Source organism: Stenella coeruleoalba (genome assembly GCF_951394435.1).
Source record: "Stenella coeruleoalba genome assembly, chromosome: 19".
Taxonomy (NCBI): domain Eukaryota; kingdom Metazoa; phylum Chordata; class Mammalia; order Artiodactyla; family Delphinidae; genus Stenella; species Stenella coeruleoalba.
The window spans coordinates 49,411,766-49,427,502 of NC_137165.1; the positions used below are offsets into that span (position 1 = coordinate 49,411,766).

Below are 15,737 nucleotides of genomic sequence, written 5' to 3' on the forward strand. Positions count from 1 at the left end.
TTCTGGTGCTCTGCCTTGGCCTTGGCTGTTTTTTAGCTCTCCCCCTTCAGTCTGGTGGCAGGTTTGACCTGGATTCCTGGACACACCCCCAGCTCCAAGCCCCCAACAAGTCTGGTGGCCACTGCATGGCCCAGATGCGCCTTGAACTGACCTCTAGGGGGCCCTCAGGCCAGCAGGAAGCTTCAACACTGGAGTGAAGTGGTCCCTGCGGGGCCGTTCAGGCCATGAGGGTCGCTGCCCAGGAGGACCAAGGCCACCTCCTCATCGCCCTCCATGGAGGGAGGGGGGCTGGTGGGGTGCTCCAAGTTGGGGTCTGGGAGAGTGGCTGATCGCCACATGGACCCAGCACTGAAGGGTTCTTCAGGGTGGGAGGAAGATGGGGCGGGGGGCCAGCCCACTCAGTACTGTCCTGTTCCTTCTGTCCCTGAGTTTGCTGGGAGCAGTGTGACAGCTGCCTTCTCCACGGATGAGCAAGCAGTCCACCTCCAGCTTCTGCTGGTCCTTAATGCAGCGTGGAGGGGAGCTGTGGCCCAGCCAGTGAAGGGCCTGCACCCCCTTAGTCCTGTCCCCAGCTGTTTCTGAGGGTCATCTTTCTGTCACCTCCCTGAGTGCCACGGGGGAGGATGGAGTGGCCAGTCCAGCCCAAAGGGACCCCCAAGCACTCTTCCCTGCCTCCCTTCTCCAGCTGCTGCCCCAGGCTGTGCGGGCTCCACTCAGCGATTGTCTGAAGCCAAGTCCACTGTCTGGTCAAGGTCAGCAAACAGGAAACCCCTCCTTGGCACCCTGTGGAGCACCTGAGCTCTGGTGCCAGCTTCTTTCAGGTCAAGAGTGCCCCACAGATGAGCCCCCAACCTTCCTGTTCCATATGCCACCAGGGGGCAGTGCAGACCACAGCTCAGGACAGTCACTCCGTCCCTCTGGGGCCAGGCTCCTGCATCTGGTACTTGCACGGTCAGTTGGAGCCCACTTTGAAGTGTGTTGGCCCATTTGGCTCCCAGCCCTTCTTCATTCCTAAGGTGAGGGGAGGCCAGCAAGGTGGGGAGTCAGCCAAGGGGGGCCCTGGGGAGAGACTGGGGAGGGGTCCTTGCTGGTCTTCCCCACCCCCAGGATGCCTCACCCCTTCCTGTCCTCCCTGGCCATATGTGTCCACTCCCCTCTGGAACCAGCTCTGTACTCCTTCCTTGCTGCCCTCCTTTCCCAAAGTGCCTCACACTGGCCAGACTCACTGGAGGTGGGGCTTCAGGCCCCAGGCAAGGGTGGGGGCTGCCCAGGGTGGGGAGAGGGGTGTGGGCTGAGGGGAAGGGTTCATGAGGTCACCTGTGTCTGTGGTCTCCCCCTACTTCAGGCTCTAGACTGTACCCCCAGCCCTCCATCACCCCAGTCCCCAAGGTCCAGGCCAATCCCTGGGGGCATGCCTCTCACCCCACTCCCACCTCCAATGGTCCAAGGTTACCCAGCTCATAAGAGACACTGCCCTGGGTGGGGGTCCTTGGGGACCCAGGGGTTTTGGGTGCCAGCTGGTTTGGGGAGGCACATGGGTGAACCATGGGCCTTGTCCTGGTCATCCACCCTTCCTAGGCTGGGTGGCAGCAGGCTGGTGCAGAGGCTGAGAAGGGTCCTCTCCCCCATGGCTGACCACAGCCCTGTTTGGGACAGGTGGGTGTCACTTCTCCATCAGGTGCTTCCAGGATTCTCTAAGACCCCACCTTTGGGGAAGGGAGCAGTGATGTGCGCTGTGGAGACTCCAAAGACCCTCTGACCTACCTGACTTGCTGGGGCCTAGGACCAGGCTCCTTCCAGCTCCCCCACCCCACCCCGGTCCTGCTGAGTAGAGTGGGGGTCCCCTCTCCCGGGCTTAGGGAGGGACGTGCGCCAAGGAGACACAATCCCGGGGGCAGGGGGCGGACAAGAGGAGGCCCGGGACTGGTTGTCCAGGGTGGGGTTGTGGGACGTTCAATCGGCTGGACCCCCCTGGACAAGCCCCAACCTTGGATTTTCTGGGCATGAGGGATTGGGGGGTAGGGGGTAGTTGTCCAGCGGCCATCGCAGGAGCCCCAGGGCGGAGGGGCCAGGGACTGCTCCTGTGCAGCACTCTGAGACCAGCGAGCCTGCAGACCCTCCGCGCACACCCTTCCCCACCCCGAGCGGCGCCACTGACCCGCGAGCCGCTGGTCACAGACACGGTTTAATGGGGGACAGGAGGACGGCACTCAGTACTCCCAGAGCGCAAACCCGGCCGGTGCGTCTGCGTCCGCGCGCAGCAGCCCCGAGGCGCCGCCGCGCAGGTACTTTCCGCTGCGGGCGCGGATGGCCAGGCGGCCGCGCTCACGGAACTCAAACAGGAAGTCCTCGGCGCGCTCGCCGTCGCTGCACACGCTGCCGTGGCTGCCGGTGTGCCAGAACCCGCCGCCGCGGCCTGGGGGATAAGGGGAGCGGGGGTCGGCGGGCGGCACGCTCCCGGCCCCGCGCTCCCCCTATCCCCCTCGGCGCCCCCCACTCTCTCAGGGCCCCAGCTCCTCGCGCTCCCCCCGCCCCCATCCCGCACGCCCGCACCTCGGATCTGGTAGGCGCCGTCGCTGAAGCTCAGGTGGAACACGTCGTAGACGGAGCGGTTGGTGTCCAGCTGGTTGGAGCCTCGGCGGTGGCAGACGAAGCCGTCCAGGCCCCGCAGCACGAGGATGGGCCGGTTGATGAGCTTGAGGATAAACTCCTCGTCCTCACCTGATGGCGAGAAAGGGGTTGAGGGGCCTTAACGGAGCTCCCCTGGAAGAGCTCCAGGCCCGGACTCACTGCCCAGCTTGTGTGCCTCGATCTGCCACTGCCACTGTCTTATGTGGCCTTAGCCAGGGGCCTGCGGCCGTTGAGCCCCCGGTTCCCCAGATGTGCAGCAGTGATCAGGGTGCTCTGGATCTGCTCCCCCACGTCAGGAACAATGATCTGGACTAGCAAGTATGACTACTGTCATGGACAGCAGCAGCTTCACGGGGAGGGAGCGGGGCCAGCCCTCGTGGAGACAGGGTCTCCGAGCTGGCCCTGTCCCCAGGCAGAGGGCCCCCACCCCGGTCTCCCCAGGGAATGAGGGGAGTGCTCACCCACAAAATCGCTGATGGCCGCCAGCTGCCCATTCTTCTTCATGCACACATAGCGCCCATTGCTGGCCTTGAGGGCCACCCGCCGACCCCGCCACTCCATCTCAAACATGGTGTTCTCAGAACTGGAAGGGGCAGGTCAAGGTCCCCTCAGAGGAGCAGGACGTGGGGGCTTAGGGTCAGGCCTCCCCATCCCCCTCAAGTCCAATACCACTCCCTCAGGGGGAGGGACGGGCACTTGCCTTCCACTGATACCCCCACCACCATTAAGAGCTGTCCCTCACCCCCGTGGGCATTCTTCCCTGGCTGGGCTGCTGTGTGGTCCCCGTGGTTGAGGTGGAGGTGGTGATGCAGGTGGTAGTGGTAATAGAGATGATGGTGGAGGTGATGATGGTGATGGTGGAGGTGATGATGGTGATGGTGGAGGTGGTGGTGATGGTGGAGGTGATGATGGTGATGGTGGAGGGGGTGGTGGTGATGGTGATGGCAGAGATGGTGATGGTGGAGGTGATGATGGTGGAGGTGGTGATGGTGATGGTGGAGGTGGAGGTGAAGGTGGTCACAGAGGTGGGGATGGTGCACTCACACTTGTGTGGCTGTGGCCTGGATCCCCCCGTGGGTGACCAGGGTCCAGTAGCCCCCAGTGCTGGAATAGAAGGTGCACTTCCTTGTCTCCCGGTCAATTTGCATCAGGAAAGTTTCATGATCCAGTTCTTCATCTTGGTTGGCTGAGACATTGATCCCTGGAGGGAGGAGATGGGAAGCCCCTCACGCCTCACCCTGGGTGGGGTGGGGAGCAGAGGGATGGGGAGGCATGCTCTTGGGGCAACCCTGAAGTCAGCGGGGGTCTCATCTAGAACCCTCTGGACTCTAGAAGATTTGGAGCTCTGCCCCAGGGCCAAGTGGGTGCGTCATGGACCAATACACACTGCTCCCTAAAGGTACTTGCCCAGCTCCCACTGCAGCCCCAGGAACCAGGCCCTTCCGTGCTGGCAAATCCCCTGCCTCTGCTAATCGTCAGGTAATCTGCTTGCTCCTGCTCTCTCGACCCAGGACTTACACCAGCCTCTATTTATAACTCTCCCCTAAGCCACTGGATGGACACTGGGGTCCTGTCCTTCCCCAGCCGTGGCTCAGGACACAGCAGGGGCCTGGGGTTTGCTCCTGGGCGCTGAGCAGGGATTGGACCCCTGTCACCTCCCCAGCCCCTCACTCACATGTGCGTGGTCTCCCAAGAACCCTGAGGGAGGGCAAGTCTACTTGGGGCTCTGCCTGGGGTTCCTGGGAGGGAGACGAAGGGGTCATCCATGACCAGGGTGGGGGCAGCAGGCAGGCCGTGGAGCCTCCCCAGTATCTTCCCTTAAACCACATCCCTGTTCCATCACAACTGGCCACGAGATATGGCAGATCACAGAGGTCCCCTGAGGCTGGGCTCCAGTGGCTCCAGCTAGGGGAGCAGGAGGGAGTGTGGCAGACCCCCATCAGAGCCTGAGGGTCAGGGCCACATCCTGTCCTGCCCTACCCACAGCAGGTAGAGCCCAGACTGCAGAGGCCAGGACCTGTCACCCTTCATGGCTGTGCCCTCCACAGCCCCCCAGGCTGGGGTCTGTCACCCTTCTTACACAGATCATTGCTCAGAGCCAAAGAAGGTGACCCAGCATTCTCACTGCCAATCCCACCGTCCCATCAGCAATACTGAACAAAGTGAGCGCCAGCTGCCCCTGGGCCCGCGATCAGTAACAAAACAGACAGCGGCCCTTGCCCTTCTAGCACTGGTCCATGGGGGGCGGCGGACAACAAGAATGGTGGTACAGCCAGTGCCCATGAATGCTGTGGGTTTTGGCCAGGGACAGCCTCACTGAAGCAGACCTGAGGAGGTGAGGGAGCCATCCCCACAGGGGCTAAGTGGGGAGCGAGGCTGCACCTCCACCCCCATCTCTGAGGCCAAGCCATTGGTGTCCCCAGCATTGCCCCACACACACCCGTTCCAGACAGGATGCAGCCTAGGGGCTCCATCTCACACAGCCGGCTGCTCCTGCGGCCCCGACCTCGAGGCAGGAGAGGCTCCACGGAGCCCTGGTTGCCCGCAAAGAGTGTGGACCCCACCGTTCCAGGGGGGATTGGTCAAGTGGTGGGTGTCTGAGCAAGAAGGGGTGTCTGAGAGCATTTACAGGAGAACTTTCCTTACTCCTGCGAAGACTCAGAAGAGCCAGTGCCCCTCTTTCCTTTGGACTCTGTCCTGTCTGGATGTGAGCCTGGAACAGCAGCAGCCGTCTTGCGACCACAAGGGCACCAGCGTGAGGTCAGAGCTGTCCTGGGAGAGAGGTTCCTCGAAGAGGAAAGAGTGGAGGACTTTGGTGATGCCACTGAGCTGGCAGTGGTGCCTGCCGGGGATCCCACCACCCCCGTGCCTGCAGACTTCCGTTTAGGTGAGATAATCAGTGTCCTTGTGGCTTAAGCCAATTTGCGGCCATTGTTACTTGCAGCAACGAACACTGCCTGCTGGGCGGCCCCACAGCAATGCCACATCAGTGAGGGCCGGCAGCGGGCACAGCAGAAACAGAGCCTGGCTGATAGAGGCTGCAAAAGAAAAATATTGGCAGGAGAAGCCAGGGTGCTCACAAACACTCCAGGGGGAAGGAGACGGGTTTGGGGGCTGCCTGACCAGTAGAATGACAGGGACCGAGAAACCACCACTCCACAGATGCCGCCGCTCCAGCTACCTTGGAATCTAGTGGCGCCGCTGCCCTCCTCCCGCAGCACTGAGATGCCACCCTCCACTTGCTCGAATCACTGGTAGCCAAGTCAGCATCTGAATAGCTCGGGGCCAGGTCCTATGCCCTCAGGCTTATTGTAAGCAAAGCAAGGAGGCGAATGTGCGGTACCTCTGGTCTCTATAGTGGGAGGCAAATCTGGTCCTTTGTGGGGGACATCCCCCATTAAAGGGATGGGGTCAGATGCAGGGTAGTCCAGAGAATGAAAAATGGTTTGTACAGCTACCATCCCTCACCACCACCATCATCATCACCACCATCATCACCATCTCCATCACTACCAGCACCACCACCATCACTAGCAGAATCACTAGCACCGTCTCTATTACCACAGCCTGTCTTACCATCACCACCACCATCACCTCCAGCTTCAGCGCCATCCCCACTACCACCACCACAAGATTCACAAGCTGAACAGGGACAAATACTTTGTATCCAGCATCTCCTTTGACTCACAGAGAAAGCTTTTTCACACTGCTGCCCACCCTTTAATGACAAACCAAGCATATGGGCCTTGGCCCAGGTCAGAAAGCAGTGTGGCCAGACAGTAGGACCTGACATGGGAAGGACCAGGGCTGTCTGTCTTCCCTCACGCCCCAGGACCCGACCACATGCCGCAAGTGCTTGGGGGTGTTTGCTGAATGCCGGTCCCTGCTCTGCGCTAGCCTTGAAGACCTGGACTACAGGCTGGGGCCCCTAGAGCCACAGCTGGGCCACCCCTCCAGGTGCTCAGGGCCGGGTCTCTCCCTTCTGGACCAGGTGGTGGCAGTGAGCCGGCTCAGGGTATGCCCAGCCACTCCTGGGTGCACAGAGGCAGGAGCCCAAGCAGCTTGGGGCCACTCTGGGACCTCACCTTCTTCGAGGTGAAGTAGGAACTGCCCACGTTCACCCCACAGGCATGTGATCACATGTGGAAGGGCCCACCGGTCACATGAAGCAGGTGACCGATGATCCAGGACTTGGGGGGAGCCACGCCACACCTGTTGGGTAGAGACAGTGTCTCCCCACCAAGGAGTCCAGGCCCTGGAGGGGCTGCTTACATCCCGCTGGACTGGAGGAACCCCAAGACCTCCCCACTCCACTCTTGCTGTCTCTCCTTGCCCTGCCCTTGGTCGCCTTCCAAACCCTTTAAAGTTCAGAAGTGGGGTGATAGAAGGGAAGGGGAGGGGCGGGCAGGGGGCCAGCCCAGTGTGGGCGGGGCCTGCCCTCCTACCCCTCATAGCAGCTGGCCTGGGCCTCAACCACCTCCAGATGAGCGCTGCCCATCTTGCATCCAGTAGCTGTCCAGCGGGCCCAAGGCTCAGCAGGGACCCCATACGCGGCCCACAGCCCACCCACCTACGCTGTGTGCTGCCGCACACATGTCCCCACCCATCAGCCGCAGTGCCACTCGCTGCACGAGCCCCACGCTGAGAGCATGGCCGGCCCCGCAGCCTCATTACCTTGCCGCACGGACACGTAGCGGTGGTTGGCGGCCACCAGCACCACCTGCGGGTGACTCTCCTCCAGGTCGAAGAGCTCATCCTTGCCGGGCCGTGTGTTGCGGCCAGCCCTGAGCGTGCCTGTGGGTCCCACGGGCGCCAGGTAGCGGCCGTCACAGTCCTTGAAGGCCAGCTTGCCCGCCTTGAACTCGAGTGTGTAGCGGGTGTGAGCCTCAGGCTCCCAGACAAGGCGGCCATCGCTGCGCAGGTAGCGGCTGTCGCAGGACTTGAGGCAGTACTGCCGGTTCTGGAAGATGAGCGTGACGAGCGCGTCCACGCCCCACGGTGTGTTGCTGTCCGCCGCGATCTCGTCCTCCTGCGGGCACAGGTGCGCGTAGCGCCGCCGGCTCACACTCAGCAGGTGGGCCTGCGGGTGGATGGCCAGGTGCACGGTCCACAGCTCAGCCGGGGTGATGGCTGTGGCGAAGCAGGACAGCTGGTCCTCAGTGCCGCCGAAGAAGCGGCCGTGCGGCTCCGACTGCAGCGCCCAGCGCCCATCAGGCTGCGGCAGGACCAGGAAGCGGCAGTCGGGGCCCGGCCGCTCCGCCTCGCAGGCCACGCGCCCGTCCTCCTCGGCTGACAGGTAACGGCCCAGATGGCTGCTGCGAAACAGCACAGCTGTGCCCTGGCCCGGGTCTGGCTCCAGCAACCACATCTGCTTCCTCTTGAGGCTGGGTGCTGAGGCGTTGACCTTGAAGCCGAAGCTCTCAGCCGTCAGGTAACGGTCAGTATCATTGACGAGGCCGAACTGGATCTTCAGCACCTGGTGTAGGCCATTGGTGGGCATCTTTGGGCCTGGCTGAGGTCCCCAAGAGGGGCCTGGGAAGCTCTCTCTGTGTGCTCACGGCCCCCGAGGTCCTCCAGAGGCCTGGCTCGACGGGGTCGGCCCGTGGCCCCCAGGCCCAGCCGGCGTCATGGACCTGCTGCCCGCTCGGATGCTGCCTCTGGCCAGCGGTCACGGGCCCAGGCAGCTCTTACATGGCCAGCGGGCAGCAGAGGGCGGGTGGGAGGGCGGATCAGAGCTGTGTCGGCTTAGGAACAGCAGCAGACTTTCGTTACCCCAGCTTGGATTTCAGCCACTCCCGGACTGCCCAGGGGCCAGAGCCCAGGGCCGGCAGGGCTGGAGAGCGCCACCCGCCACAGGGCCGACCACCTCCTTGTCCTCGCTGGCAGCTGCCCGGGCCCCAACGCGGGCTCTGTGCCCCGGCCTCTGGCCACTGCACGTCTTGGCCTCTCTCCTTGCCCCCCACCTCCGGGCCCCCAGACCCACTGCACAGACTCCCCAGCCCAGCCCAGCTCTTTCCCACTGCACAGACTCCCCAGCCCAGCCCAGCTCTTTCCGCCTGGTGGAAAACTTGCATGTGGCCGCAACCCGATCGCAGCCCTCCACCCTCAGCCGCCAGATCCAGTTACCGCTTCTCTGATTCCTGCTGCCAGGAGTGCGGCAAGGCCCCCAACCTGGGCGGCCGCAGCTGAGTCGCATGCCATCCCCCTCAGTGGCCCCTGGGTCACAGCCTGCAGCCCTGAGTCTGATGCTTCCCGAGGGTGGCCTGTGGCTGGGAAAGTGGCAGGAGGGCTGTTGAGTGGGGCCAGGCGCCCCACCCCCATCCTGGCACCCATGGCACCCAGATCCGAACCAGGTGTGGAGAGGCAGCCGCTTGGCCGAATGCACACTGGCCGGGGAGCCTGGTGCGTTGGGCCCCAGGAAAAGAGCCCTTGGTTTGGGCTGAGGTGGCAGCTGTATGATGGAAAGTTACACCCGCCTTGCAGGTTGCACAGTGGGAGTGTGACATGGGAGCATGAACGTGGAGCAGACATGATTCCAGGCAGCACAAGGAGGTGGCAGGCTGTCAGACTCGGCGTCACGGGGCCAGGCTCTGACCTGAGCCCTGTACCCTGAGCAACTCTCAGGGCCCGTAAGGTTGCTCTGTCTTCTACGGGCAAGCTCTGGTGAAGCCAGCCTTGATGGTGGCCTTGGAGACCCCTGATCTGCCGTTCACATTGCCAGAGCGACTGGCCTGACTGCAGGGTCTTTATGGGCTGGGTCCGGGGATCACATAGGGTGAAGCTTTCCCAGCAGAGGGACGAGGCCAGCAGGCTAGGAGAAGCCAGAGCTGGCTACCTCTGACCCGGCATCTCCCAGCCCAGCCTCTGGGGCCGCCCCATTGCACCTCCCCGCGCCCCCAACGCTAGGCCTGGGGGGCTGTCTTCGGGAGCTGCAGCGGGCCTGCTCAGCTTTGCCCTGCCTGTCTGTCTCTTGCACCTGCCTCAGGGGCCGGGAGCCAAGTAGTGAAACCAGAGCTGCCTGTCCTGGGCCCGGGCCAGCCTTGGTGTCCTCTTCCTCATCACAGCGTGTGACCCTCAGGCCTCCCTGCTCTGGGGACCAGGACTGGGAGCCACAGGGCACTTCCAGCCACGGCCCCCAGAGTCTTGCCCTTGATGTTCTAGGCATCACCCCTCCATCCCTTTCGAGGCCATATGGGGGTCCAACAGAATGAAGGGGCCTTGGGCCGGGCATGCATAGGCCCCAGGGAGTGGGTGGGGCAGAGGGGCACATGGGTCAGGAGTCGTTCCTCCATTTTCCAGGTCCCGGACAGTGACCTCCCCAGGCACGTGCAGACACTGAGGAGGAGACCAGGAGCCCCGATTCCTTGCTTGGGGGTTTCAGATTGGGGTTCAGGGAGGTAGGCCTGCACACAAATCCCCATGACAGCGTAGTGCACGCCACAGGTCAGCTGAGCGGGGGGCTGGTCTTGCTCTCCCTGAGGGCTACTGCTGTCCACCTCTGCGACCCACACGTTTATAGGGCATCGACTGGGTGCCTGGCTAGGCTGCGTGCCAGGTACCCCATGGTAGGGAGATGCAGTCTGGGGTTGCACCCCCCTCCCCAGAGATGATGCCCACAAAAAATCCCCCCAAGTTCCTATGGGACTGGGTTGCCCAGGGAAATGTCCTGGTTCGGAGGTACAAGCCATGATGCTGTCCACACTTCAGGCCACATGTGTACGGGGGTGGGGGGGTGGGCTGAGGGGCAGCTGTGCCTATGGCCACCTCCAGGCATGGGCACTGGTCTCTCCTCTGCACCCCCAACTCCCAGTCAGGCTGCAAAGGAGCTGGCCTGTTCCGATTAGCATGACGGCCTCATTAGCGCTGACTGGTGCTGGCAGGGCGCTCATGGGCATCACGTGCCCCACGGGAGGAAGCCCAGCCGCCAGGCACTAAGTGGGCCTGGCTCCAGGCAGCTTCTCAGCAGCAGAGCCAGAAAGAAGGGCCTGTGGCCTCTCAATTCTAGGGCCCCACAGCCCCAGGTGGGGGTGGGGTGGGGCTCCTTGGCACTAACCCAGGGGTGTGAGCCATGGGCTGGCCTTTCAGGCCCCAGGGGGACTCTGAGAGGCGAGCCTTCCAGCCCAGGCTTCCTCGGAGGGAGGTAGTTTGCACAGATGGTCCCCCCTCCCTCCCTCCCCCTCAGGATCTCAGGCCCTCGTCAGCTGCCTGCTAGGGTCATGGTTCCTTTCTGGATCCCCCGAAAGATTCTGGCACACAGTAGGTACTTAAGAAGTGCCTGTGAATGTTTGATGTGGGATTCTTATGTGATGGGCTGAGCCTCTGCTGATAGATGGAGTGGGGTGCATGGGAGTCTGGGCCCCTCGTGTGTGTGTGTGTGTGTGTGTGTGTGTGTGTGTGTGTGTGTGTGTTTAAGTACACACAGACAGGAACTGGGCAGAGTGCGCCATGGCCACCTGCTGGGTCAGCCCCAGTCTGGAGATGCTGCTCTGGATCCCAGCCTCAGAGCCCACTCGTATCTGCCCAGCAGGGCGACCAGGCTGCGCACAGCATAAGGGGCGCTCCTCACACCCCAGATGTACACTCCTCATGAGAGCCTGTGGCAGGCTGGCTCCTCAGGCGATAGGGAGCACCCTTCTCACAGAACCCCATCCCCCTGCCAGAACTTGTCCACACAGCCGCCCACTGGGGGCACAAACGTGCCCACCACTGCCCTGTCCAGCCTACACTCTGGGGCATCCAAAGTCCCTGCCACTCTGGGACCCCCATTCACCTGCCCCTTCTCACTTCTTAACCTGACACAGTCCCTTCCCAGGGGTGAGGGCACAAACCCAGTGTGTCCACACCACCCTGGGCTCGCATCTGCAACCTGGACCAGGCCTGGGCACAGACGTCAGGCCACCTGACACACCAACTTTAATATGTTTGACTTGAGGAGGGCACCTTTTCCTAAGGTGAGCAGCACCTCTGGCTCCCTACTTCAGGGAGTGGCCACCTGCAGATGGACACAGCCAGATGGCCCCTTATGGCCACAGCTGGGCCCAGAGGGCAGGGGTGGCCTCAGCTGTCAGAGGCTCCAGCAGAAAAGGCTGGGGCCGATCCTCAGCCTCTTGCCCTCTTAGTGTCCAGCTAGGGCCAAGAGCAGAGAGGGCCTTAGAGCCCCCCAGGCCCCTGGCATCCACCCTGGAGCTCTCAGGAAACCGTTCCTTTCCTGGGGTGCTGGGGGATGGGCAGGCTTGGCCATTTGGAGGGTCCACCTCCCACTCCACCCAGCCAGGCCCCTCTGGCGCTACCAGGGAAAGCACACCCACCTCCGCATGTCTAGACAGCCAGCCCTAGATGCTAGAGCCCAGCCTGGGCTCCTGCCAGCACACTACCTGCTGCCATGGTGACCAGCGCATGCACCAGGCTCAGTGCCCGGGCAACACTGATGCTGGTGGTGTGAGTTGGCACAGGTGCTCTGTGTGTGCAGGCTGGGGGAAGGGGCCCTCCCCACCTCAGCTGGCCTGGAGCCTGGAAACTGGGAAATGGCCCAGGATGGAGGCCAGGACAGCCCCACCGGCTGAGGGACCTCCACAGTCACACCTTTCCCAGACTAAAGTCTTGGCCCCCTGCGTTGAGCAATGCCAGATAGACCCATCCCGCAGGGCAGTGAGTCTCTGGGAATTACTCCTCACAGAGGAGATCCCCAGTGCCCCACCCCGCTTTCCAGAGCCTGCGCCTCAGCCCAGGCCCTGCCCAGCTGCTGCTCTAGTTGGCATTCCTCTCCCAGGCCATCCCGGGTACTCTGCCCCTCCCATGGCCAGGCCTCCGCCACCCCTTTGGCCCTCTGCCCCCGAACTTCTTGGCCCCGCAAGGAGGTGAGGGCCACTCTGCTGGTCCAGATGCTGCTGGGCACAGCCTGAGGCCCTGATTTCTTCACTCCTGGGCCCATCACCTTCTCCTGGGGTCCAGCTTGGCAGGCACCCAGGGCCCAGCCCCCTGCATTGTTCCGGAAACAGGCCCACAGCTTGGTGTCCTCATGATTTTTTCATGGCAGAGCTCTCCGCTGCCCCACAGTTCCACTTACATGGGCGGGCGGGGGCCTAGGTTGGTTTACTGGAGGCCTGCAGGCGGTTTAGGGTGACAGTTCCCCTCAGCAGGGCAGAAGGGAGGGGGCTCGCACATCTCAGACTGCGCTGTGTGTGCAAACACTGGGGATGCCCAGCCTGTGCCTCCCGCTTGCTCCATGTGAAAATCCACACCCACCACCATCTCTCAAGACCCCTCCCTTCCCCCACCCTATATCCCCCTCAAGACCCTCGTCTTCACACACACGCACCCAGATACACACAGTCTTGGCAAAGCAGCTCCTTGCAAACCTCTCCTGCCTGGTCCCCCCGCCCCGCTTCAAGCAGAGAGCTGCTGGCTGGGCTGGGGAGGCCCCCACTTAGAGCTTTCAGGGTACAAAGCTGGTGCAGTCTCCTGGCTTTTGTCTCTTATAAAACCATAAGGTCAGGGGGCGGGGAGAGGGGGAGATGAGGGCTATATCCAGCAGGAGAGGGGAGGGAGAGACCAGAGGCCTCTGGAACCCAGCAAGGCCGAAAGTTCCCGAAGGGACCACGAGGACAGGACTGAGGGCACCTCAGCAAGCTCAGATGTCCCATGACCACTGGGCCATCTTCCAGCACCCAAACCTCAGGACCTTTGCACATTCCTGGGACAAGAGAGGAACACTTGCAATATCTGAGCGTGAGCCCCGGCTGCATGGGGCTGAGTGAGGACCAGGGCAACTTCATCAAAATGTGCATATTTACTGCCCACCTGGGCTTGCAGACACGCAGGTGCCCAAGATGTGTCAACACCTGGCATGGACGATCAGGAGCTCACAACTCCGCAGGTGACCATGGCAGCCTCTGCCCAGCCCCTGTCTATGTGCGCCTTCACACACATGCCCAGACACACAGACACACAGACACACAGACACACACACACAGACACCCGTGCACAACGCCAAATCTATCTGCAGAGGCTCAGCGCATCGTGAAAGAACCAGACTCCCCACGTCAAATAATCACAGGCACTTATTAAGTACCTACTCTTGTACCTACACTTATTAAGTACCTACACACTTATTAAGTGTGCCAGAAATCTTGCTGGGGATCCAAAAGGGAATAAACTCCATCTCTGACTGCTGGGCCAAAACAGAAATGGTCCATTGCCTTCTACAGTCAAACAGGCTCTGCACGTGGTCACCTTCCTTTGTCAAATGGCTCCCATGGGGACAGTGTCATGCCACTTAGCTCGAGGCATTAGTGCTGGTCTGCTTCTAATAAAAATCTTCTCACCTATAGGTGATGCTATAAACGGTGCAGAGAACAGGAGAGAGGCCCTGGGGATTAAGTATGTCATAGGTTAGGACAACTAAATGCAATACAGATCCTGGATTAGGTCAGGGAAAAATGCTATGTAGGACATTATTGGGACAACTGTCATCACTGAAATTTAGATTTCAGATTAGATGAACTGTGCCATATTCATGTGAAATTGCCTGATTTTGGTTGCTATACTGTGGTTATATAAGACAATGTCCCTGTTCTTTGGAAAAAGACACTGAAATATTAAGGAGTAAAGGGCAGGACGTCTGAGACTGACTCCCAAATGGTTTAGATAGGAAAAGGGAAAGATAAAAAGAAGATAAGGCAAGTGTGACAAATGGTAAAAATTTATTAAGTTCTCTAAAAAATTTTAAAAACCATAATAATTAGAATTTAAAATCCCACTGAAGGGTCAGAAGAAGTCAAATATTCCAGGAAGTTAAAAAAGATAAATAGATAGAAGAAAAAATAAGACAATTAAAGGATTCAACTAGGAGATATGACCAGCCAATTAACAGAAATCCCCAAACAAAAGAACAGAAAAAAAATAAAACAGGAAAGAGGGAAATTATGAAAAAAATAACACAAGAAAATTCCCAAGAACTGAAGGACATTGAGGGCCTAGGGCCTAGAAGTGACCAAGACAAGAATGAGGTCTTCAGCACGGGTACCCCAGAAATCTCAGATCGACTGGAAAAAAGGGAAAAGCCCAAACGCTTGTGCAGAAACACGAAAAACCATGGACGCTGGATCGGGACTCAAATGACAACCATTTCCCAAGAGCAACAGTAGGAAGAGTTGGGAGTCAAGCCTTCAAAGTCTGAGGGAACATGGGACTTCCCTGGTGGTCCTGTGGTTAAGACTTATTGTTTCCACTGCAGGGGTCACAGGTTTGTTCCCTGGTCAGGGAACTAAGATCCTGCATGTTGCGCGGTGCGGCCACACAGAAAAAAAAATCTGAGGGAACATTATCGTCTCGAAACTCCCTCCCTTGTTCCCAGGTAGGTAAAACACAGGCACCTGCAGATATGCAAACTCAACTCCTGCTTACAGACCCCAGGCCTGTCCCTTCCCAGCTGGGTGGCTCCCCACCCCGCCCCCCATGCTCAGTCTGTGCCCGGGCAAAGTGGGGAAGAGAATGTTGGGAGCAGGAGTGGGTGTGTGAGTCTGCTCAGCACTGCTGACCTTGGCTGCAGCTCCTGTGGGTCAGGGCTGCTCCTGGGGGCTGGCTCCCTGAGACGATTCACTCACACAGGCCCTGGTAGACGTACAGGTAGGGCCGACCCACCTGTCACCCAGGGAGGTAGAGGTACAGCTCTGGCCACCAGCCCATGGGCATCCTCTGTCCTTCCCCAGGAATGGCCTAACCCCAACCTGGCTCTCTCTGCCCCCCACCCATCCATCTTCAGGGTGTTCCGTGTCTCTCTGCTGCCCTGGTGTGGCAATCCAGGTCCCCCGGAGGCTGCATCCCTACCGGCTCCCTCTCCCACCTTCCTGGGGCTAGCCCAGTCCCAAATGACCTAGCCCCACAGCTCACAGCCCTTGGGCAGCCCCTGGAGAAGAGGAATGAACTCACACCCCTTTGTCCCCCAACCTCTGCCTCCCCATAGCCAACAGGGTGTGTATAGTTGGGGGAGGGGGCTCACAGTCCCACCCCCTCCAATCCTGCTGTGTGACCTGGAACCAACCTCAGCCTCTCTGAGCCTCCCTCTCCTCTCTGAATTGGTTATCTATGGCCATCTGCCCAGGTGG

At 60.6% G+C, this 15,737-nt stretch overlaps 1 protein-coding gene across 1 annotated transcript; it reads right to left on the bottom strand.

Moving 5' to 3' along the window:
- Positions 1–1,169: 1,169 nt before the first annotated feature.
- On the bottom strand, positions 1,170–8,131 carry FSCN2 (fascin actin-bundling protein 2, retinal; the record flags this gene model as incomplete). Its single annotated transcript, XM_079905072.1, has 5 exons — positions 1,170–2,416; positions 2,554–2,721; positions 3,093–3,214; positions 3,676–3,832; positions 7,306–8,131. 5 exons carry the CDS (start codon positions 8,129–8,131, stop codon positions 2,211–2,213), a joined length of 1,479 nt encoding a protein of 492 aa, XP_079761198.1. The 3' UTR covers positions 1,170–2,210.
- Between the last annotated feature and the right edge of the window lie 7,606 nt (positions 8,132–15,737).